The 26825-nt window shown below is 39.7% G+C and overlaps 1 protein-coding gene across 1 annotated transcript in view; it reads left to right on the top strand.

Annotated features, from left to right (window-relative positions):
* Positions 1–3718: 3718 nt before the first annotated feature.
* Positions 3719–26825, top strand: part of vstm2a (V-set and transmembrane domain containing 2A) — a 67994-nt gene continuing 44887 nt past the window's right edge. Inside the window, exons 1-2 of the mRNA XM_020101377.2 lie at positions 3719–4430; positions 5517–5683. Coding sequence (XP_019956936.2) covers positions 4352–4430; positions 5517–5683 — 246 coding nt within the window. The 5' untranslated portion in view covers positions 3719–4351. The remainder of the gene's footprint in view (positions 4431–5516; positions 5684–26825) is intronic.

Raw genomic sequence — 26825 nt, forward strand, 5'->3', positions numbered from 1 at the left:
GCATCAAACAGTTTCCTGGCACCACTGGTTCCTTTAAACCATGACCATCAGTCCATCAGTTTACCCATGTGCTTATTATTGTAGCCAGTATCACAAAGGCCCCCCTCCCCCAACCCAGGATCGCTGCTGCACCCACATCGTGGATCATGGTGGTAGCTGATCATGGATTATGATTACAACTAAATTGCTTAGATATACAATAAACTACTCACAGATGAGATTACTACCATTATGGGCGATACCAATTTATATGCAAATACCAAATATCATAAAAAAATGTATTATTGCTGCCTTAAACACTTTTTTTTTGCTATTATTTTAAACTTTGCTTCACTTCTCCATACATGGACACTGTCTTTTCTCACCAGTGAGTCTCTCACATGTTCCTTTTGTTGTTTTCTTTAGTTTTCCTCACTCTTGCTGAGCGTTAAGGACAGAGGATGTTGCACTTGTTAAGCCCTATGACAAATTGTGACTATAAAAAAATTGATTGATGATTGATTGTTCTTACTTTAACCCAAACTATTTTCTTTACCAAAACACTGTGCCTAAACCTAACCAAACCTTAACCATAGCATTGTTTTAGCAAATTAAGTATTTTATGGCTGCGGTATCAGCAACTGTCCTTGGAATCAAATGTTCAGGGTTTGCTCCATGGCAATTAGTTTGTATTATGTTAATTAATTGATTAAATACTAATTTGCACTGAGGACAAAGAAGTTTAAAAGGGACACAACGCCTGAAACACTCTCAAACTCACTCACAATCATAAGAAATATATATCTATATTTGTTTCTGTGCTTGATTTGTTTTAAGGTGTGATATTTCAGATGATCTGAGTATCTTCTGACTTGAAAACAGGGTCAGTCAGTACCCACATCTCCTTTTTTCCCCAAACCAGCCCAGGGTTTTGTGGCTGGACAATAACGTGTGGACACCCATGCCTCTACTCACAACAGACCAGCCACGCATCATGCTGATAAAGCTGTTTGGCATTTTTTGGTTTGAGAAAGAGGAGCACCAGGATTGAAGCAGTGGAAAGACACAGGAACACAAACCACATCGTGTGCTTTCTTTTTGCTCATCATCCAACACTGAGTTCATCTTTTTAATCGGACAAAAGTGGACAAATATATCAGCGCGGGGATAAAAGGGAATATCAGCATGTCACAAGTACAAAATCCAAACTACACCCAGAGCCATGCAGTGCAGTTCCTTTCAGACATATGTGTGTTCTTTCAAGGTGACCTTGTTGACAGTGTTTTATTCATTTCTTGTCTCGCGGGGTCTACTCTGAAAACAAAGCACGTCAGCATCAGGCTGATTATGTGTCTGATGTCGCCAATTACAGTCATTTAAAATACAAATGCACATTTTAGGTCAGCTATTGACAGCTGTAACTTCCACACACACGGGCTACTGTGAATCTGCTGTGGATGCGTGTTTATCAATAGGCTGTAATAATAGTCATATGGGATACGGTTTTCGTTCTCCCTCCTCATTTAGGAATTAAAGAATAGGCTCATATTATTCAAGTATATATTTAAATAATATTGACATGCTCATTTGTAATACATTTACTGGGTTACTGGCTGCTGTAATTGTTCATTGAGTCCACAGTGACTGCAAAGAGTCCTAAATCGTTGGAGTCCAGCTGGGAAACTTTTTTTTATGTCCTCCCTCATCATTCAACCCTCATGTCCTGTCTCCACTCTAATATCAATGCTGTCAAAATAAAAGCAGGAAATGTCCCGAAAATACTCAAGCAAAATGACTGATTAACAACAAAGAGATATTTAGCTTGAATTTACTTGTAAATTTTAATGAAAGAATTCATATAATACAAGACAACTTACTCCCCACCTCTGCTTTAGTACTGTAACAAAGTATTTATACAGAATATTTATATTTTGTTACAGAACTCAAGTAGATTATAGTTTCTGTACTTTACTTGAGTATTTATTTCATATTTTTTATTTTTACTCATACATTTTAACAAAAATATCTGAACTCCTTGAATTTTCAAAATAGGCTCCTCACTATGTTTCTTTAATGCTTTTGAGGGGAATTATCTTTTTTTTTTTTCATTTTGCATGATCGGGTTCTCCCTCTCCAACATATTTCAACCAAAATATACAATTTCACAGAAAAGACGATTCCTTGTTCTGTATCTATCAGTGCATACATGGCACAGTGTAAAGGACGTATCAAGATAAAACCCACAAGAGAGGGAAACTCAAGTGCAGAGAAGGGGTGCAGCGCATATGTCTGAGATAAGGAGTACATGGGAGAAAGAAGAGAATTAGCCAACATTACTGATGACGTTCATACACGACAAAAGTGAGCAACCAATGTTCCATCCCTGGCCTCATTTAAATCAAGAATACATTTGCTCCTGGATAGTTTCATGCTCACAAATAAATATATGTTCTTGCTGTTTTCAGTTTATGTTTTTTTAATTTATTTAAAGTGAGAGTGGTTCAAGTCAAATAGTCTTTGAATTATATTAATGAGAGAGGCGTCTAAGTTTGCTTTTCAGAGACACAGCCGGAAGAAATAGTTTAACGTTTACACTTGTACTACGTTTCAGAACCTGTACCTTTACACTTTTACTAAAGTAAAGTTGTTGAATCAGTACTTATACTGATAAGTGTTAAAAATCAAGTGATTTTGAACACAACAAGAATGTGTACTTCTCATCAACCTGGCAGATAAAAAGGACTCTAATGCACGATGCAGGAATTAGGTAAAAAAAACATTGTTCTGATCAGCCCAAGGTTCTGTACACGGTGGGTCCATCACACAAGCAGAGGTAACAAAGACACTATTGGCAGAAACAGATGAAAAAACACAGAGCAGCAGGTTGTACACCAGAACTCACGAGGGAAGGCAGCAGACAGAAGAAACACTGAGACTAAATACTCTAAGGGAGGGGCAGATAATGAGACACAGGTGAAACACATGAGAGCAAAGCAGGTTATCAAACATGGGGGGGGGGGCAGGAAGTACAGATCTGAAATGAGACAATTATACAAAATAAAACAGGAAGACAAATACTGAACAATAGAAATAATAAAAACATGACCTGAACAGCTTTACTCGTCTAAATGAGTAGAATATGTGTACTTTTACCACCTCTGATTGCAAGTTTTAAATTAATTTACTCCTAAAATTGCTGTGAACACTTTACTTTAGTTGTTTTGCACAGATATCTGTCTGTGTAAAACAAAAGACCAATGAAACCATTGTATTCTTACATCAAACCCACACTAGAGCAGACTTGAGTGTGCTGTGAACCAGATGACAGCTGGGACCAGTGATTATCCAGCTGACTTTAGACCAGTCTCTTTAACACCTCTGCACACACACACACACACACACTCGTGTTGATGGAGGAGAAAAACCTCTCCGTCCCAGAAGGATGATCCCTGATTGGTCTCTGAATCAATTAAGAGCAAATATTAGGAGTGGCACGATTTGTGCCCAATGTAACAAAGGGCAGAGTGTTCCCAGTCTGCCCAGGAGACCAATAATAGTCCAGCAGGGTCTCTTCTATCTTAATGACTCTGGACGTGCTGTGCTCGCCCTGCACTTGCTGGGTCGCTGCCCCCCCCATTCTAAAATATTGCTTTATAGCTTCTGGCTGTGGGACTGACTGCATAACCCTCTAAATACGCCACACTTCTTTGTGTGATAGACTTTCATGGCTTTGACTGGGGCTGCGGTCTATTCTGCTCCTTTGGCTGCTGTTAAATGAGCATTCAACGCATCTTATCTTTCAAGAAAAAAAACTAAAGTACAGCGCAAAAAGCATTGAAATTAAATACAAAGGCACAAAGAGAAAACTCCACCTCAAACCACCACCCCCTCATTAGGATGCGGTGATTTGTTTCTTCTTCTCTCTGTGTCGCAGGAACGCGCGGCGCATTTTTGAATCAAGCGGTCAAGGTGACAGCGGTGGGCCGGCGGAGGACTGGATTTGCAGAGGTGTGCGGAGCGTGCGGATTCCACAGTGATCCACTAGACTGACGTGTCTACACCGCAGCCCGGCTATTCCACAGACCTCAGTGCAGCCGAGCAGTCGACAGTCTCTCCTGCAGAGACACGCAGAGGAGCAGAGGGGAAATTAAAATATTAAAAAAAAGAAAAAAAACAAGAAACTCCTTCAGCAACGACGAGCTCTGGTTTTTGCAGCATGTTCCACCTTCGGCAATCTCCGTTTAAACAAATCCGCTCAGCGACTGTTTGACTTTTGCTGGTGTGTTGGCTTAATTTTTTTATTTTGCAGGGGAAAGATTCGTATTTTTCTTCCTTCGGCTGATGTAAAAAACATCCTGCCATCTATATTGGAATGATGTGGACCTCTCATGATACTGTTGGATTTGTTTTCTTAGCCGGTTTTTGCGTGCAATTCGGATTCTCCTTCGAAGGTAAGAATCGCACATACATGTATATATATATTTTTTTCTTCTCTCTTCAGTCTATAGCAGTGTGGTCGCCCCCTTGCACGGCGGAATCTGCTCGGTTGAAGAAAGTGTTAAAAGTGCGCAGCCTTTGTGGAAAAGCGCAGGAGGGGACATGTTTTAAGTAAGATGGATTGTTAGAAGCGCAGTGAGGGAAAAGCGAGCTCGCCATGAAAAAGCGGGGGACGGTGACGGCGAGAAAATGCAACTGGTGATTGCTTGAAATCGAGTGGTTTGGCTTCGTGTGGATGGGGACGAGCAGCTGCTGGGGTCCGTGCTGGAGAACAGGCTGCGGACATTAAGAGACAGAAGTTTACTGGAACAGCGAGTTCGGAGGAAAAGCGATGCTTTCAGCACCACGGACAGCTGCTGTTGCTGCTGACTGCGGCTGTCCGTGGTCCTGAAAAGCGACGGTCCAGAGCCGGTCCTTCATCGCAGGTTACTTTCAAACTGCGTGTGCTCCTCTTCCTCCTCCTTCAAGCTGCTCTCCCGAATCCCAAACCAAACCATTAACTCACAACCAGAACAGTTTATTCTTCTCTACATCAAATGTAAACGGTGGTTGGTGTGGAAGTTTGCATGCATGAACGTCCTCACGCTTCTTCCTCCCTTATACATCATGCACCGTCGTCTCCGATCTCCTCTCCTTTCAGCCTCTCTCAAACCAAACTCCATCAGTATGTCTGGTGTTTTTCACTTTGGGCTTTAATGTGTCAGCCCTGGCGTACAGGGAAGTTTATCTAGCTTTTGGCGAAGCCACGGAATGATGCAAAACGAAAAAAATGAATATGGTGCCACTGTGCGTTATGTAAATTCCAGATAAAGACGCGTCAGTCAGTATCTGTGGCATCTCGCCGGGAGACCCCCGTCATCTCCTTCAATTAGAAGAAGAATGCAACACAATCAAAGCGCTTGGTTCCTTTATCACGGCTGCTGTGGCAGCGTTGCCCGCTACCGTCATGACTGACTGCAGCCACAAGCCGATCATTAGAGCGATAATCCCCCAACCCCCAATGCACCCCCTCCCACCTCTCTCCCCTCTCTCATCTGCAGGTCGCTTCACGGATATGCCCTCCAACATGACGGTTAAAGAGGGACAAAACATAGAAATGGCGTGCGCGTTCCAGAGCGGAACCGCGTCTGTGTATTTGGAGATCCAGTGGTGGTTCGTGAAAACGCCAGAACCCAGTGACAGCGAGGAGGACGTCGATGCTGACGAGGTACAGGGGACCTTCTTTTTATTCTTCTCCTTCCTCCGTCATGACCTGTGCCATTCATGTTCTAAAGCACATCCACTCATGAAGGGAAAAAGGGCATCCAACATATTTCCGCGCAATTACGCACAAGCACTTATGTCACCAGCGTCTAGCTCGTGTAGAAGCCCTGAAGAAAATGTCAGGAACTCGTGCTGGAACTTTTGCTCACGTACTGTCTCGCAGAGAAAGTAGCGGTAACCTTCAAATACTGCTGCTGCATTGAGGATATCAGAAACGTATATTCTACCCTCAAAACAATGATAAATGTTCATCTCCACAGAGACAAATTATTTTCTAATTCGAAATTACTGTTGTGAATTTAAATTCGGATCAAACCTCCCACAATTGGATTTGTGAAACATCACAGATTCGATGTTTTTAGATTGGATGTCCCTTCTTTCCCTCAAACAGTTAAAATAATTCCACCACGCACTGAACAAGGAGCAGTGAAGGGAGAAAAAAAGCCAAGTTCATTAATCAAAGACTACTGTGAAAGAAGCAAAATAAAAAATGAGCTCGTTCTGGATATTAATTACACGATAAATGAAGTAAATGAGCCGGATTATTCATGAATGGATAAAACATGTCTGAATCAATACAGCCAAAGCAGATTCTTGTATATTGCCTCATTAAACAGTGCATTGGAAGTACTTTGGCATTTTGTTATTTTTCTGTTGCATTAGTGCTGGTTATGACAGCACTCAGCCCCAAATAATGATCGGCTGCTTAATGGATGAAAGTGTTTACTGCATTCAAATGAATAGAAATGACTAGTTTACATATTGTGTGGCAGGTAGCTGCGTTTCAAGATTTGAAAGGGTTGGTGTGTTGTCGTGACAGGCATCAAATGGTGCTCCTTCTATTCCTGCGACAAAGAGATGTGTGTGTGTGTGTGTGTGTGTGATGGAGGGGTGGATGGATATCCATGTGGCTTTAATTATTGTTCCATTGTTGCTCGGCTCTCACTGTGGCATCGGACAGGCTTTGATGTGGGTTTGATCCCACGTGACTTTTGGATGTTGGGCTGAAGTGGCCTATTGATGCAGACATCACATTGTTGCCCGCATTTCTTATCATGCAAGGCTCTTTGAAATGAAAGCTGCTCTCTGTGTGTGAGTGTGTGTGTGTGTGTGTGTGTGTGTCTTGCAGTGCTGCAGTTTGAATGAGAACAGAGTAAAGACTGTGTGAGAGATGCTGCTTGGGAACCAGCTGTTCTCCTGAAAATTCAGAGGAAATGATGATGATGTCTTAGAAAGCAAACGTGTATGCAAATATGAAGCTTGCATGTGCGAGAAGTGAGAGTTGGGGGGGTCTTTGAAAGGATGACATGAAAAGAGGAATGTCGAGGAAACAGACTGCAGTTTCGCAGTGAAAAAGTGCAGAGGAATGAGAGTGAGACTCAGGGTAGATGGGTGGGCGGTTAGTTCATCTTAAACTCTCAACGACCCGGGATCAGTTCTCAACTTTACAAGCATTCTACTGTGAGTCTGTAACATTTTTTAGCTTGAATCCTTCTTATTCAAACATGTTTCTTGAATTATTTTTAAAGTATATGTCAAAACATAACAAAACCCTCACCCGTGACTTCTATTCCCGTCCATATTGCCACATAGAGAGCAGACAAACAGAGGTTAAAATATAGCAATATATATAAAACAGATAAAGAAAAAATATTGGACTGAAGTGGAACTTTATCCCGTAGATCATTGCGCACATCCATTATGTCTCTGTTGGCTTGCTGTTCAAACATAGTTCACAACTCACCAGTAACCAGGTCACATCTGATTCGACAGAATTACACGAATTATATGACAATATAATATTAACCTGCACAAGAGTGAAATAAAGTCAATTGTGTTGAAGCAATAAACATTAATAAATGTGAAAAACACAGGTACCAGTTCTAGCTAAGATGGGAAAATATGGATTCCATGTATCCTTAAACAACAATTCCCAGCTCCATAAAATCTGTTTTTATGCCTTCATGATATTCTTGGCCAGAGGTTTATGTTCCTGGGTTGTTCCTTCGTGTGCCTGTGCATATGTTTGAATGTCCATTCCATTCTTTTCCAGAAACAGGTTGCATAATTTTGCTCCCCATTGTTTTCCATTTAATAATAAACGTTTTTTACACTCAGGTATGAACTGAGGGTTTTGGTCACCGGACAAGGTCACTATGAATAAGCAAATATTTGCATAATTGTCTAATGGGATCACAATTTATCAAAATCTTATATCCAACAGTTCAAATATCATCTCCGCTGTGACATTATAATGTTCCGCAAATACAAACACCTTTCTGGTCTTTTATTCAATAATCCAATTTTTGTTATTCATCATAACTTAGAAACAGAATGAGAGAGTGGGACCATATTACTCTGATACTGATCTGCTGGCAATAATCTTGGGCTCCCATCTTAAAGTGTGTCGCAGGTTAAAGATGTATGTGAAGTATCCATGTTTAAGAATCTGCAGCTTCTTTGTTGTGTATTTAAAGCATCGTCTCCTGTAGTGGCTACAGCTTTGGTCTCTTTTAGAATCAGTCTCATTGGTCAAGCATGTGAGAACATACAGAGTACTCTGTCTTTCAGTGAACCTTCTCATGAATACAGTCAAATCAAATGTACTAAAAGTCTTTGCATACGAAATTAAACAATGCACACATTACCTTTCATTAAATTTGTTCAAAACCTTCACTGTGTCGAGGATCTTAATAAGCGAGTGTACTGCAACCAGTCAAGTGCAGCAGCAGACTGCTTAATTCAGTCAACCAGGATTTAAACTCTTCTTTTACGTCTTTATTCCCCAAAATTAAAATTCATGAATTAGCTATTACCATTCCACACTGAACTGCTGTGATTTTTAAATATCTGCTATTTTTCGTGACCAACCTGAGATAGTAGTCTCTTGTAAATGGGTTATTTTAATAAAAAAAAAGTTGGTCTGAGTTCAATAAATGAAGGCACTTATTAATACAGATATCACTGATAGTCAAATAAACCTCATCTGTTGCTTGATAACATAACACCCCTCCCTTTAACAGAGAACCTTTAGTCTTATAGCTGTTTATTGCACCATGAGGTTTGCATAAAAAGCAAACATACTATGCAATACATACAATCGACATGTGGCCATATATGTGTCCACATTCTTGAATGTGCATAGCACCCTATATATAATTACTTATTTCCTACATGAACAAGAATGACGTTGGATCTTTAAAAAAAATGTCCAAGTGTCAGCCAGGAGATTTTGAACAGCAGTCGTTTGAAAAGATACTCAGGGAATTAAGATAAATAGAAAGACGACAGCCGAATGAGACCGACTGCCAGAACAACACAGCAAAATTAAAAATAAATACTTTGCAGACAGCCTTCTAATCTCTGCTTCCCCCCCCAGTGAGTTACTGAAATAATTCTAATAAAACAGGGACTAGATCTTAACCCCGAGACATATGAAGCAGACATGACTTTATTTTAAAGGATAAGGATGGTCTTTTGTATTTTTCCCATGAAAAGACCAAAGCCGACACATTCTGTCTCTCAATACGTTCTCATTCTCTTCCCCACCTGCGGCTCTCAGCTCATTGGTTCCAAATGAAGATGGGAGTCTTAGCGTGAGTGTGTGTGTGTGTGTGTGTGATGAAGGAACACACCAGCCAGTGCAACAGTGTTTCTCACTGATGTATTTAACAATGAAGCCCTAATTATACTTAATACTTGTTACCAACGACACATGGGATTTGTTTGCAACACAAATATCATCACCAGCCTATTAATCTGCAGTTTATGTGATTTGGAGATAAAACATGCTAAATCACTGGCATGGTCCTGACTGTCGCTAATTGTTTGTTCCTGTAGGAAAATAGATTGTCCGATCGGTGCTGATTCCACAATGTACTGTTGGAAAACATTGTCCGAAGGGTTCAGGCAACAACATTCATGCCTGTTTCATGAAACGCCCTGGACATGGATTCGAGAGAAGGATAGTAACCAAACGTGTCACCAGAGAAAGCTGCTGTTTGGCATCGGCTTCCACAACAAGCGTTGAGCGATTCTCCTCTCAGATTGTGAAATGACACGCTGCCAGTTCATAATTATGCACAAACACTGACAGACGGCTACAAGCCACGAACACCTCCATGACAAAGAGGAGTCGTGTCGCTGACAGGATTTGCTACACTTGTGATGTTGTTGATTCAAGTCGGAGAGTAAAGATGCGCAGAGCGGAGGAGTGTGAGCTAAACATTTGCTGTTACAGAACATGAGCAGATTGCTGCCGTGCTGCTGGGTCATCAGACTGAACGGCATTTTGGATGCAAACTGAGCCAGTGTTGGGCCATGATTGCAAATGATTTTGTGCCGTTGTCTTATATTTCTTGCGTGTCCCGGGTCTGTTTTGGATTATTTTTCGTTCTACTACACACTGGACGAAGAGCTCTGGACGAAGTATTATCTTGTGCACCATTATTTCATGGATTTAAGGGAGAATTTTAAAGTTATGAGCAGGGGAAGCACTTTGTTGGAAAGCTCGTAGCACTTCTGTCATTTGAAAAGGCTGACGTGTCCCAGCAAAGCCATTTTATACAATTCTTAACAGCAGGGACATTTTTTTTTAAATCAACTGCCTGAGACAGTAATGAGCAGTAAGAGGACTAGACTGAGAGGTGAAGTGTGTCACACTGATCCGGCAGAGCCCCGTCTCTGCACGACTACGATGAAGTCACCTTGTTTTAAATCTTCTAGATCTGTTTCTGGTATCTCCCTGGAAAACAGTGATTGGAGTTCAGTTAGCAGCACAATAGTGGACAGCTCTTCACTGGTTCCTTCATTGCAAACCGGTTTTGACAATCTTGTTGACATTGTACAACTGTATTGTGCGTGCTTACGCTCAGGCAACGGAGAGGTTGGTCCGAGATCATGATTTTGGCTGAATATTGACAAAGTAAACACATCCTGTCTGCTGCTTCAAAGCTTTCTTGACTTTCCGATGTTTAAACAAGAGCACAATCTGTCTCTGTCATTGACCGAGAGCTCTGAGTGACTACACATAACAATAGACGCATGAATTATGAGTGGATATTGTTAAAAAAGCTAATTAAATACTGTCAGGGAATAATTGGCTTTTTAAAATATTTAAATAATGTATTATTAATATAACATATTTACTTTTGCAAAATACTGCAGTTTTATTTAGACATTTATGGTAGACAGTACTGGTGACCCCACATTACTGTGCAATAACATTTGTGTATTTTAGTGGGGTAGACTTTGTACTTTAGTTCTTTTTGGAAACGTACTTATTCGTATGAATATCAGCCCACTGAATATGATGTTCTGTGTATTATTCCCTGAAAATTCAATAAAGTATGTCATGTGTTTCAATTCGACTAAATACTAAACTTATACCTAGATCGACCCGTTGATTTGCATCCCCACCAAAATGTAATGTTTTTTTTCCAGGCCCAGCATTGGGTGAAGTAAATCAAATATGATTGATTTCACCCCTTCCAAAACAACTCAAAGTGTTTTATTTAAATATTTTAGCAAGCTAAAAAGGCAAACATCTAGTTTGGGTAAGAAAATAAAGAGCAGAGAGAATGTCTGTGAAATGTCAGAGACTAGTATCAGTGAAGAAGAATATAAAGTATGCAAGGCAACATTACCTATAAGATATAGAGCCTAACACAAAAACAGCCTTTTCATATTCAATACTCTCATCAAAGGAAGAAAAGGTTGAATCTCACAACAGTAAATTATGCACTTTTACAGCCTTATTACCAATGTATTCTAAAACTACTTATTGATGGTCCCACTGTAACCAGTGTCCGTCTCCAGACACCTATCTCCTTACTCCTTACGAGCACAAAACACAGAGTTCAGCACAGCACAGGTCGAGAAATATGTTTATCTCAAGCCCATAAAAAACATCAGAAATCCCCTTGGTTGGTGTAGTAAAGATTTATGGTAACGTCTAGGTTTGGTTACCAATCATGCATCATTAGTTTTCTATCATAACATCAGAAGAAAAAAATTGCAGGACCCAAAATAACAAGGAATTCAAAGTCTTCAATAACAATGGTGAGCGTAGCACTGAAGTTGTGTTGATTAAGTGCTTAGTTTCATATATGCATTGTGATATTACAAGGTTCTTACTACAAAATCAATATCGATTTCAATCTATAACTGGCTAGAAGACACAGATCTATCTATCTTATCAGTTCTCGTGTATCTCTTCCTCGTCATTATCTATTAAATGACATTGCGATGGTAATGCTATTGTATTTATGACCAACAACTTCAAATCACCTAATACTGGACATCGCACGTTAGACCCACATCAACAGCATCTGTCTGATCCGACACCACAAATCAATCACACGTGCAGTTACTATTGCAACATCACAAGTATACAAGGTGAAAGCATGATGTGCTATTTATAGTGCAGGTGATTCTTACACCCACAGAACATACGTATATACCCTGAGGCTGTGAATTTCTGCTTTGACCTCCCATCAGATCCACACAGCCAAGACGGAACAGAACGCTGCCTCCTGGGTAATGGCGATAACCGAGAAGGCATGTCACACTTGGTGGACAACGAGCCTCATTTCCATGAATTTCAATTTAAAAACACATTAGAGAATTCCCCTTTTGGTTTTACACACTAAATCCCTCTTCTTCTGAAGAGGTGGATTCAATTCTTGCCTGGGATTGATCTCTGTTTCTCATCCAGCTAATCCTGCCACTGTTGTTCTCCATAAGATCAATGTATTGAGTAAATCTTTACATCCCTGTCCGGTGGTAATTATATTTGGTGTGGGATTATGTCTGGATATAAAGGGGGGAGAGAAGCTGAGTTTTGTGTGTGAGGGTAGCTGTATTGATCAGTTGTATATATTTACTCTATATTCCTGCTTAGGAACAGAATAAATACACACAAAATACTGTTTATGATCAAATTAATGCTTGATGTAGGGGCAGAAAATAATCTTTGCATATCTGGAATATTAGAGAGACACTTTGACAGTATGAATTTCGAAGCTGGATCAAGCAAAGGCACAAAAAATCAGAGAGGATGCTGGAGACTCGACGCAGATGTGTGCTGTTTAAAAATTCATACTGCATTTCATTCCTCAAACACCGCCTGGAGTGTGTGAGTGGCGAGGTTTGCTGCCGGATTCAAACGTGGACTTACCTGACCTGGGATATGTTAAAAGGTAGTGGGATGTGTCTGTAGAAGTCAGACATTTTTTTTTCTATAAAAAAAAAAAAAAAAAAGAAAGAAAAGCTAAGCAGACATGATGCAAGTTTTTCCTCGGCTGAGCCCGCGAGCAAAAAAACAGACATCATCTGTGGCCTGTGGTCAGAATACAAATGACCATTACATAAAACATCCACCACTGCACTTTGACCAAAATGTGCTCAAGCCACAGCAAGCTTTACCTCTCTTAACAAGTGAGTTTATAAATCCAGTGCGTGTAACAGCATGGAAGCATAAAATCCATTGGCTGCCGCGCTCTCCGAGTGACCTTACTGTCTGCCTCCCCGCCCTTCCATCATTGCCTGACTGCAGCTTGGGCAGCCAACATTCTCACTCTCATAAATGCACCGGGAGTCGATATGATGCACCAGGCGTGGCCCCGGTAACTGCTCTCATCAGCTGCGTCGCCACTGCTATGCACACACGTTCATAATGATTGTAATGGCTTCCAAATGGATCGCGGCGAACACAGATTCTCCGCAGGAGGCTGCTGTTTGTTGTGTGTGTGAGGTTTGTGAGGGCACGCCGCTTTTATTTTCAGCTAGCGGACTGTGGGCCGCTCAGTCAGCCTCCACTGCAGTCGTCAGCCATGGAAAGAAGGCTTTCTTTGAGCTGCTGCATTACCGCACCGTGCCCCTGGTGCACCTGCCTCCTGTTTTCCTGCATCAGTGTCACTTTTTCGCTGTTTGAAAACCCATAAATGCAAAAGCAACTGAATATTGTACAGAATGGCCTTTGTTCCGTTCCAGCCTATTCTTTGTAATGGCTCCAAATACAAGTTACGTGTCCAGACTGTCATTACTCGTACATCAAGAGACTAAATTCATGATAAATAAACAGTTTGATGATGTAAAATTATAGCCAACATTGCATAAAAAGGTTAAAACCAAATATTTCATTGTTTGAGCATCAAGCCCATTGGTTGAAACCGAAGACACATATCTCCAACATCCAACTGAAACCACATCATTTTCTGAAATCAATTGTTTTTTCAAAAGGTTCACTGTTGTTAGGCCTTGTGATGTTTTTATCTGTTTGTCTAACTGAAAGAATAAATGATCTGAGATTGGGGCAGAAATGTTCCTGTAGCCTCTGAGAGGGCAGACTGGTGTGCCTGTTTGATTGACAGCTGACCAGGCCATGCCATCACAGTGTAAAAAAAAACCAAGGGAAAAGCTTTTTTTAATATTATTTTCTATTATCAGTGGCACTAACGTATAAGAGTGATGACATTCAGCAGAAACTGGATCAAACCGACCGACGACTACTGACATTTAATGAGGTTAAAGAGTCTTTTAATGTCAACAACCACGTTGCTAATTATCTCTCGTCTATACACAGTAGTCTAGTAGCCAAGTTGCTTATATCTGTCTTCAGCCAGTGGGTGGGGGTGATGCTGATCATTTCACATCCCAATAGCTTACGTGCTTAATAATGTTTCTGTTTGTCTTTCCATCGACCCTTTCACTTTCTGTTCCGTTCTATCAATTTTTTGGGTGTGGATCAAAATTACAATAGAAAAATAAGAATGCAAAATGTTTTATTGGACCTTAAAACATATTATAAATATAAATATATCATTTCAAAGTAGCTAGTCACTATGAATTCAAGTCACTGCTTGGCAAATGGGAAGAAACAGCAGTTTTCGTTGGGGACTATTTTAAGTAGTGGGTTAATGCACATTTGTGATGTGGTGAGTTATTTCTGGAATCAGGACAGTGTATCTGGGATTCAGTCATGCCAGTGTGTGCATTAACATGTGCAGTAGCATTGTGGCTCATTGATGTGTTTTTAATAGTTTGGGGACAATAGTGGAGCTCTATTGCACAGAGGAATTTGAACGGCAATGGTCGCCTTATGAAAGTCACACAGTCAAATTCACTAGATCTGGATTCATGAATTATTCTCAAAAACAAATCTATGAAAATGTTTAAACATGCCCCATCTCACAGGAAAAGAATCAGAGGAAAACTCCTGGATCACAGCCCCCCTGATTCAGGCCCACATCAAAACTGGTTTCTTCCTTTACCCATACTGCACCTTTCCACCACGTTTCGTGCCTAGTTTTTGCAAAATCTTTTTTTTTTTTTTGCAAAATAACAAACCACCATACAAATGGACAGGGGTGAAAACATAATGTCCTTAGTGGAGGGAATAAGATACTGCTTAAAGGGGGTTTGAATATATACAGTGCTTGATAGTAAAATATATCTGGTGATGGTTTTAAACTAATTTGTTCACAGAGAGAAATATACAGTATCAAAGGCTTTCATTGGGCTAGTGCTGTAAAGTTCAGATAACATGACAGACAGAGCACTGTCTGCCTATTCCACAACATATGTAAAACAAACCCCCCCCAAAAAAATAAATGAAATAGGATCTCTCAAAATTGATAAATCTGATTGTCTTTTCTTTCTCTTAAAGAGCCGAAAACGGCTCAGTGGGCTGTCATGCAATACAAACATAATGCGTTGTGAAATCTGAAGGTCAAGAAGAAGAGTTTTACTTTGCTCGGCCTCTATTATGGTTTTATGACACAATATCCTGCAATTTCTGCATTTGCATTTGCCTCTCATATTTTAGAAAGGTTACATAAATAAAATACACATAGAAAAGCATGTGCATGCGTTCAAGTCCGTACGTAAGGTTAACAAGATGAGCTGCAATGCTGGTCTAAAGGTTGATGATCTGACTGAGTACTCAGCTGTTATCATCACTTCATTACATGAGTACTCAGTACTCATTACTGCATTATCACATGATTACTCAGTTACTATTACTACATTATTACCTGAGTACTCAGTAGTAATAACTTATACATGAGTACATAGTATTCATTGCAGCGTTATTACAACATACGTAGACATTAATACAGTAAAACATGAAATACTCGGTAGTCATTATCACATTGCAATATTATCACATTACTATTCAGTAGTCCTGGGCAAAACTGCACACACACACACACACACACACACACACACACACACACACACACAAACACACACACACACGCACACACACACAAAGTGAAAACAATACCAACCATACATTGATAGCTGATGATGCTGCTTTATTATTTTCTATTTTCTGAAAGCCATATCACTTTCCTCCTCTGCATTCTCATTTCTAAAGTGCCAGCAAAATGATGATGTGGAACTTTAAATCGCTCTATTGTTGGATCCAGGGCAGCTTCAACTGTGTCGGGTCCATTCGTCTGCTGTGGAAAGAATGAGATGATGGAGGCAGGGATGAAGGGACGGGCAGATGGAAAAAACATATGGGAGGCATGATGCAATAAGGACACAGGGCACCTCTGGGGAAATATCTGGAAGAGATTCATATACGTGAATGCAAAGCAAATCCTCATTTACTGTCCCCTGTGTATCTGCAGCTCTGTATGTTGGCCAGACTGTATCACCTGAACACAGTCGGCTCACAGAGCAGGGATTTGATGTTTAACTGAAGCAAGCTGTTCGTGCTTCTTTCCCGTTGTTGGCTAGTTACGACTGTATATTACATAGCAACATACATATACAAGTGTATAAAGGCTCAGGCTTGGATTTGCATAGCTCCTAATCTTTCTGTTGGTTTTACATAATATTCACAAATTCATCAAAGTTTAGTTGTTAAAAGCGCTCTTGAATTCTTGTCAGCGATTCTTGATTTTCAATGAACTCTGCACACAAGGAACGTACATTGTGTTTTAGCAAATTATTTAACATGTCTTTCTATTGACAAAGGCTTTCTGCCTGAGAAGCTATTGAAAGTCAGATCAATGAGTAGAAATGGTGGCGTCAGTGTTGCCAAATGTATGATAATTATCGTATTTGTACGTGTGATCAATAATGCATGATCCGTGATAATATGATCATTTTGTGACCTGGATAGTAAAATCTGGATTATGTCTGTGTTTACGCATCTCTTCTCACGTGACGTCTGTTCAGCCAATCATGCTTGTGATGAATAATATGGCTGTGATGCGTTGACTTGCATCATGCAAGCTTCCTGTTTCCTGCTACCCTTCACTGGTTGCCAGTTAAATTCAGGATGGATTTTAAGATTATTTTTAGAAATTTTAAATCTCAACCTGGGCTGGCCCCTACTTACCGCTCTTGACTCCCCCCCCCCACTCCCAGGGCTATCCACATTGAGTCTGCTTCTTCTAGAGGTTTCTCCCAGTTAATGAGGGAGTTTTTTCTCTCCACAGTCGCCAAAGTGCTGCTCATTGTGGCAACTGTTGGGTTTCTCTAGACATTTGAAGCTCTTGACCTTATTATTTTATGATTTGGCCTCTAAAATTGAACTGAATTGAATACTTGTTATTTTTGCCATGGATTTTCTTGTGAAGCACTTTGTAGCCGTGTTTAGATAAGTGCTAGACAAATATAGTTAGAATTATATTATAGTTATATCTGTCTCATATTTCAAAATAAGAGCCCTGTGCCTGTAAAAGGATTGTTTCTGGACACTAAATCGCAGCTTTGATACATCGATATTGAGCGTCCCATACAAATACAATAATTATCCTGAAAAAATGATAATTTTAAGCTTCTGGTACGATAATCCAACATTTCCCATCTGGCAACGCTGGTTGGCATGGTCTATATCCAGAGCAGGTTGTGATAAATGGATCAAGCACAAATGTTTTCAAATCCTATTTTACTTCCTGACTTAGTTAACTATTTATATTTAAGTGTTTCTTTTTTTTTTTTTTAAAAGGTCAGCAGGTCTCTGTATTTCTCCCTTCATCGCATTGTTTACCTGCTCTGTGTGGATTGCAACCAAGGTTAGTTAAACTGAGCCGGAACCATCATGGAACTTTGATTAATAAGTAAATGAATCTGACTTTCTAAACAGTGAGAGGAGGACACACACATACATACACACACGCACACACACACACACACACACACACACACACACACACACACACACACACACAGGCAAGAGATAAGCCCCTCCCTGCAGATCATCACTCAAGGCGATAGTCCTTTTAACTTCATTGTAGCATAGAAGCGACGCCAGCTTATCCAGGAACACATAAAAAGCTCAGCGTTATAAATTCATGAGGTCATTACACGGATCAGCTCTAAGTGTGATTATAAAAGAGCAGAGGAGCCGAATTGCCTGTTGACCGACCATCAGGCGTACCCTGACAAATCCTGGTAGGACTGTCAAAAATAAGTTTGTCTTCGAGGCTTCCTGGGAAAAAAGATTTTAAATAAAAATGAAGTCAAAAAAACTGGTAAGTTAACTAAGCCATGAATAAAACAGGGTTTGAATTTCAGTCCCTTCCGGAGCTTGACCTGTTCGTCCACCACAACCTGCTTTGTATGCAGACCGGATCGCTCTTCACATCATCTCATCTGGATCCCTAAAGCCTCTCTGGCAGAAAGCCTTCAGCAATTAAAATACATTTCTGAGCAAAAAGAAGATATGACTGCGATGTTACAGAACATGCCAACATACCATAGGCCTTTATGCACCTTGTGTTTGGGGTGTGGGGATTAAAAATCACCTGAAAGTGACAACAATTGGTGTAACAAAAAAACAAATGTAAAAAATCTTATGTAAAAAGATGTGAATAAAAAAACAATGAGCTAAAAGATGCTAAAAAATCTGGGAGAGAGAGTTACTCCCTTACTATAGCTCATGGTCATTTGATCCAGAATTTAAATGAAAAGAATATTTTTGCAGAGATATATTGTGCTCACATTTAGGAATATAACTTTTTTACTGAAAGGGTTTAATGCTCTAATGTTAAGAAAACACATCACTTCCCTCATGCCCTCTGTTGCTATCGCTCCAGCCTCTGTCTCAAATGCTTGGTTTCAGCTTCTGTCTCTTTAATGGTCTGTATTTAAATAGCATTTTGAAAGTCTTGATAACCACTTTACAGCACAGTTATGCCATTAACCCATTCACACACACATTCATACATACAGTGCATCTCTTTAAGGCCCTCCTCCAGCTTGCCCACTCTTATACTGTTATAATTGGTCAAACGCTGGCAGCACATGTGGGAAATGTCAGCCTCTTTTTTTGCTTTGTAGTGGGTTATGCCAGACTAGACACTAGAGGAGCAACATGCGGCCGATACTTCCGCACCATCCTGATTACACATGGACTCCTGACGAGGCAAGGAGCTCCCTTTACTCAAATTTAAGCAGACATTTTAAAAACACAACCCCCCGTAAAGACGAGAGGAAAGAGACAAAGTGACAAAGCATAAACTGTATCTCGTCTTTGAGTGTCAATCCATCCCCACTTTTATGAATTTCCTGGAAATAATCCACCACACGTAAGTGTAGAATGTTAAACGCTGTCATGAGTACAGCTGGAAATAAATCAATGGGTGCCAAAATCAACCAACTATGGACTTAAAAAAAAAAAAAAACAACAAAGAACCTGTTCCCAGCTCCACTTAAATAGGAAAATAAAATCATAAAATGTGGAATATGCATCGATCACATGACTGTATTCACTGCAGCAAATAGTATTTAGCAGCAGCCTCCTCATACTGCGCAATATTCCTTTTGGTGCTTTAATCAGCGGTAGATAATGACCAGTGATGGCAGAAAAAGGGCTTATATACCTAACAGTGGGACAGGAAATTAAACATGGATTAGGGAGATGGTTTATCTTTGCTGTCTGATAGTAAAGGCAGATTATAATACATTCGTAATGACGGAGGTGTTAAGGTCTGCTGTGGTTTTAACACCATGGAATTCGGCTTATATACACTGTCTATTTTCTCCATGTAGATGTGTCTGCACAAGCTTTATTTGATATCTTTTATTGTGAGACGGCGGCGAGGATCACGTCAAAAAACGGGACCTGCTGCTGCTGCCGCCTGGTGTGAGGCATGTATTTATTCAAACCATCAAAGCTTCAATCTTAGGAGGGTTTATCACTGGTGTTGTCAACCTCCACCTTGGAAATCTATGGATTTGTTTGGAATGGATTCTCAATTCTGCTAATGGGGAACACACACACAAATCTATTCTGCTTGATTGGACACACATCTTCTTTGTTCGGTTTATTTATGGGTAGCAACCGACATCAAGGTGGATTGCCGCCATCTCCTGTGTTTTCTTCTTTGCCTGGCTCCAAACTACTTTGTTAGGGACTTCTTCTTCTTCCTTGGACACATAAAGCGTGGCATTATATGTATTCCTTCCGCACACAAAGAGTCAAAAGTGGAGTCCCAAACAGAAAAGTCGCTTTATTGCCTTTGATGACAGTCTCGCCTCACAGCCGGTCCATGTCCAGACACGACGGGCCGTCGACCTCACATCAGTCTTTTCCCTAACAACAGCTGCAGATAACTCAATCAGCGAATCCTTTGCTGTCACTGTTCTTCCTGACCCCTCTGTTGCACTGTCACCAAAAGGAAACTGAATCCATTCGGTGTCACAACAGCAGCTGTCAGACTCGGAGAAATACTATTCAAATGGAACAAAGGCTTCTCCAAATGCGTACAGATGATGCCTTTCATGTTGGAATATGATTCCACTGTTGGAAACGTCACCCCTTCCTTTTCGCTGTCACTCTGCGCAGTGCCATCTGATGATGTAGTTTTGTTTACTTTCAAGTCGTGTTGATCGTGCATAGTGTCCATAGAGTCTGGAAGATAACAGAGTCTGATTGGCAGCATGAAGGGGTAAGTTTCTCTCTCATAAGCTGTTTTTAGACATGATCTGCAAGAGGAAATCCAGAGAATTGGGTCTGGACTTTCTCGGCGGTTTGCCTTTCACACACGCAAAGCACAACGGGAGATTCTCTGCTAAGATACGTTCACAACAGCAACAAATCCTCTGCAGGATTCAGGCGAGAGGTGGAGCAGCAGACAGAGGCAGGACGAAACTTACTACTCCCACTGTAGAGTTTTTAGTTTACCGCACATCAACACCACTGTCTATTATCACGTCAACCTCTCTCTCTATGCTTGTGGCACAATTTCTAAATATCATTTTTCCTTTTTTTTTCATTGTTGCATCTGTCACATGTTAGAAATGTCTTGACACCCCCCCCCCCCCAGTCTTTCACGGTGAATTCTGCAATGTATCTCCTGCTGTGTTTTCAAATCGGCCACATTCTCCTGAAAACTGTGGAGGATCTCCAGAATTCAGTGTACGTCTGAAAGCAGCTATAGCGATACATGATCCAGGATAGAAAAGTTAAACAGTTTAGATAGAGCTTCAACAATATGACACTGTAAGTCAAATACTGTTTGATTTGAAAACACACATTTTTTCCTGGGCAACTTTTCTAAACAATACCCCAGGTGAATAAATTCTCCTGCCAACTTGAAACAGTTTCTCCATAGTTTTAGTTTCATCTGAATTTGACATTGGCAACTTCACTATATGGGATATGACACTCAATAAATAAAACAGTGTATGGGCACAGTTGAGTGCCTTTGTCCAGAACAATTGGTTGAGAGGCTTGTGGCACTTGTTTTCTAAGATCATTTTATGGTTTTCAGATTCCAAATGTAAAGTAATGATTTAGGAAACACTGACATGATATGTATATTGTCTTAAAACTAAAAAGCACATACACTTATGTGTAAACTATGAGAAATACTGCAGCACTGTAGGCTAAGTAATATGCATTTCTGATCATATTCAACTTCATATTTCAATTACCCATAGATTTATAATCTTGTTACGGGCGCTGTTGCTGTGTTTTGATGTGCAAATTGTTTGAGATGGATATAATATGATCTAAATGTATGGGATATCAACTTTGAGGCGGATTGTGGCTGGCAAATTATATCCCTGTGATAGCCTACATCTCAGACGGAACACCACAGTGCAGAGAGGCCTTTAGACACCTGAGGGTATTTTTTCTTTCCTTCCGAGGAGCCAGTAGTTTCCATTCCCGTCACAGTGAGCCGGTAAAGATCTGCTCTCGCTGCACTTTCATGGAATCTTTTCCAACAGATCGTGAAGCTTGATACTCTGGGGTCCAAGTAATTTCAAATAACCCATTAAGAGCACAATTAATCTTAGCTGTGATTATCTTAATTAATATATTGATGTTTTTAATACTTGCTCAGTTGATTTATATATTCTTGTTATGATAATTATCTGTGGTTATCCGTCCCTGTTTTTATTGGGCCCTATTTTATGATATGATCTCAGCATGCTGGTAAAAGGAGGTTTTTGTTTCCCAGTGTGGTCTTTCTAGTTAAAATAACTATTAAAGTAAATTAACAGTGTGAAGATCAATTATTTGACATTATGTGAGTTATGTAATCTATCAAAGTGATCATTAAATCTGTTATTATTTCCCTAAGTTATTAATGTCCATGGTAATGCAATGAAGGCTTTTGAAATTAATGTGTGCTTTAACTTTAAAAATGAAACACTGAACAAAATATGCATACTTGATATCCATGTGATAAATTGCACGGCTCAAATAAGTTTGAAAAGTACGTAGAGTGATTATTTAATTTAACATATAAGTAGATTGAAATCAGTGTGAGAATAATACATTTATAACATTAAAACTACAATGCATATTTCTTTCATCAGGCTGGGAGGTTGGTTTTACCACAAGCGGTGCTGTGGAGTAGAGCTTTAATGGCTGGATCCCCTAATTGTTTGTATCTCATGCACGTAGGAGGGGATGTGCATGCATACTCATGAGCATGCAACACACTTTCCCTCTGACAGTTTCCCACTTTTCCACTGATCAGCAGTTGGTGGTGTTATCAGACCAAGAAACAAAGCGATGAGCCAGGAGAGGCAGGGAGTGATCAATCAAAATTCTAAAATGCAAAATAGTGTAAAACGATGCAACTGAACTTACATATAAAACTTCATATGCACGAGAAAAGAACAAAACAATAAAAGACTGAGGAACAAAAACTACCAAATTTACAACGGCAATAGGTAAAAACAATACAATGATAATTTAAATAATAGCAAAGACAAAAGCATCAGAGTCAACAGTTAAAAGCAGCTTTATACGTGTATGTTTTGAGCTGGGATAGTGAAAGAGAGGCTGAAACTGGGTAAAACCTTCATGTTTTATTGATATTTTGTGCATGTGCATTCAGAAACAAGCTCTGCTTGGCTGCAGGTCATGAAAACCCATCATTTATATAATTTTTCTTCACACAATGTGTCCTCATACTGTTTGGAATTAATGACTATCAGATGACACAACTAACACAACACATTTTAGCTAGTAGCTGCGTTTCATTAATCGATGTGGCGCAGGCCTAGTTTCTTGCCATGCAATTAGTAAGTGATATAAATTTAACCAGTTGCATCCAGTTCTGCTTTAGCATTAGCCCTGCAAGACATGATCATATATATACATATATATATATATATATATATATATATATATATATATTATAGTATTGAGTGGTAGAACATACATATATTATAGAGTACACAGCAGAGTATTTACCATCACTCATTTACCTTTATCTTCATTTGATTTACCTTCCCCTATGAATCCATGACCATGGTTGCATACTTTATATAAATATAATATATATTTCATGTTACTGTGAATAAAATCAACACCACAGGAACAAAAACAACAAACTATAGTTCTTTATGTTCTAGACTACAAATCGTCATGCATATGATTCTGCTGGATCTGTTTGATGAATAATGCATACACTTTCAGTGCAAATCTCACAGTTACAATGATTGCGAGTTAGGGGCTAATTAAAAAAGTAACTTGATGAACGTCTTATGCATAAAATTGTTATATTTCTTGAGGTTATGGAAATCGGAGGGGAGGACGTCTGTGCTAAACAGCACGTGAGGAGGAAAGTATTGTTTCTGTTTAATGGCGGTAGGTTATTGCCAGAGGAAGAGCTGGGGATGATTTGTTTTAGCTCATGCTGCATATCCCCGAGGAGCTCAAATCTAGAGTAGTGGACTTGTATCTGCTATTATGATTAATTTCTCTAATGGCTGGAGGTCCCCACACCTTTCTTCACTGATATATAGATAATTACAACTGTCCAATTTTAAATATAGACTGTATTTCCTTTATTTAGCAGAGGGAATTTCTTAAACCATTTATAACTCTGTTCCTATTTTGGAGAAAAGGCCTAAAAAGATGCTTAGTGCCTAAAATAAAATGGCGCTGTCTGCTGGACCACAGTGAATGGAGGTATAGACAGAGACTTGGCAGGAACTGAGTCTGCAGAATTATCTTTAGCTTTGACTGGAAAGTCAAAGACACAGACTTAAAACTAGCTGGGTGAATTTTGTTTAAAGAGGCAGAGACTGAGATAATCATGTGCTGCTCTCACGACAAATCAATGGAACCTTTAGAAGTGTATTTAAAAAAATGAGGAACAAATTGAAGTCATTGCCAATCGTTGACAGTAATAGTGCTGGACTAAACCACTGGGGGAGTCAGATCAGAAAAATGAGCTGTCAGCCTCTATTGGGTGTCCAGTTTCTTCCACAGTGTGTGTTCACTGTGGGACGTAACAGAAGACAAATACATTACTCTGATGTGAAGGGAAAATATGCTCTGAACCAATATGAACAGCATCCAAATCTCCTAATCTAAACTGACACGGACAATTTCTGCAATCAGCTGAACTACTATGTTCTATTGCAGAATGAATCAAAGACAAGTGGCTGATGGTGCAGCTTTTCCAGACTGTAACTGTACAGAGTGTTAACAAAGCCCATCATTTGTCATCACCTTCTACTGCGAGAACAATTAGCCTGCAAACCTTTTTAAAATGTCTCATACTTTGACGGCATATTTCAGTTTCTCACAACATGTTCTAATATTTTTTATCAGAGACACTTTATCTGTCACAATGTCTGTATGTTATAAAGAAAACTAACTATGGAGCCAAAAGACTATTTCAAACTATAATTCATCACTGCTGAAAGCTTCCATTGTATCTCCACTTTTTATTTCTCCTCAGATACAAATCCAGATAGCAGCAAAGTTCACTGTGATTTATGGTTTGATAGTAGTAATTAATTTGTCTCAACTCGAAACGGCCCAGATTTATTAATTCAATGCATCATGTAATCACAAATTACTTGATGTGTATAAATGCAACCCCTTACACGATGGGCCACCAAAGGTAACACAGATGTTGCCATGACGCCCCTGACATCAGGTTATTTAAGTTATTCAAACAAATTTGAATTAAATAAGAGACGACAAAATATATAATTCAAAACAGTGCACGTGGAGCCTTCAGGCCCCTTGAAGCCCCCTAGCTTTGTTTGCTCAGCCAGAACAACCAGCATAAAACAACAACAGTTCAAAGTATACTGCATTCATTCAATTTAATATGATGCAAAATGTATTAGTGTTATTATTCCAAATAGGAGCAGCACAGTTTTCAGACTTGCTGTGGGATGATCTTTCCCGAATCATGCGTTTAATAAAACAATGAGTCATACCTGAAAAGGATGATTTATATTTTATTCACTGGAAAAATAACCTGAAGCATGTATTAGAGTACGCTAGGTTTTAAAGATTTGCATCCTCCTCTTATTATGAATCCCAAAGCCAGCTAAGAAAAGCTGGTTTAAAATAGTCAACAGTCAAAATGTTATTTTCTTGAGCTTTCATTGCACTAATAATAATTAGAATGACAGCGGCTTTGAATAAAAACTATTCTTTTAAAAACACTCAGGCTGTACAGTCATTTCCACTCATCCTGGCCTATCATATGAATGGGAAGTTACTGATGTCACCGACTTCCTTCTTTATTCTGGGGATAAATAAAGCATCGTGTTCATCACAGATGCTCGTGTTGTAATAATGCTCATGTGTGACGAAGCTGGCGAGCTGCAGGACCTGCGACTCTTCATCAAAGCAACCCCACTGACAGTGAAGTGACAAAAACATGTCGGGGCCCTGCATGCGGTGTGACTTCCTCCGGCAGCTTCCTCATCAGTCAGCCATGTCTGTCTGCTGGTGTTAAGCTCACTAACAACCGTGACGCTGACGGACTTTTGGGACGAAGCAGTGCAGGTAAACGGGACGAGTTCATCTGTTATTCTGTTAAACTGAGATTCTGCAGGAAACGCAGTTGTTAATTTTGACTTACGTACAAATTCGAAAGCTCTAGTATTTCACGGGGAAACATAAATTTATGTTTATCTTTTCTCAGGGGGTGAAGTTAGTGGATTTTCTTTTCAATCTGATGAATAAATAGTGGATAACCTACAGAGGGATTTGGAAGGATTTGCAATCATGACAAATACCTAAAGAAAACGTATTAAGACATCTGACACATTGCTCGCTACAGTTGGCCCTTTCCAGAGGTCTTTTGGACAACCCATCATGTTGAATTAGCAGATTTAACTCAGGGAAAGGGCAAAGCATGTGCTCTACCTCTGAGCTACATCCCTGCATATAAGAAATACCAGCTCTCCAAGTGACAGTGTCTGTTATAGATTATGTAACACTTCTTTCCACCACCACCTTCAAAAAGAGGGGATTTATTAATAGGATGTCACCCACAAATTGTATTATCATTTTATAACTATCTATGTGTATTTTTAGGTAATTTTAAAATTCAAGTTGTTCTTTACTTGCCAAGATTTTTGGAAGTACTTCTGTTTTCTAAGTTTGAGCACTTTCCACGTTCGAGTTTTCAACAGTTTCTCTGATGTGGGAGCTCTCTCCACAGGGCCAAGAATAAAATCCCGGTCGAAGAAAATTGGCTCTAAAAGTCAGTCTGGAATTAAACTTAAAAATGTGAAAGATTTAAATTGTTCACCATCATCTCCTTTCAGGTTGCTTAACCCCACAAATTCCCAGAGAATTTACCCAAGGACATGACCTTGTTGTTCTTAATTTGCGTTACTTATTTGGT

Source organism: Paralichthys olivaceus, chromosome 17 (assembly GCF_024713975.1).
Source record: "Paralichthys olivaceus isolate ysfri-2021 chromosome 17, ASM2471397v2, whole genome shotgun sequence".
Taxonomy (NCBI): domain Eukaryota; kingdom Metazoa; phylum Chordata; class Actinopteri; order Pleuronectiformes; family Paralichthyidae; genus Paralichthys; species Paralichthys olivaceus.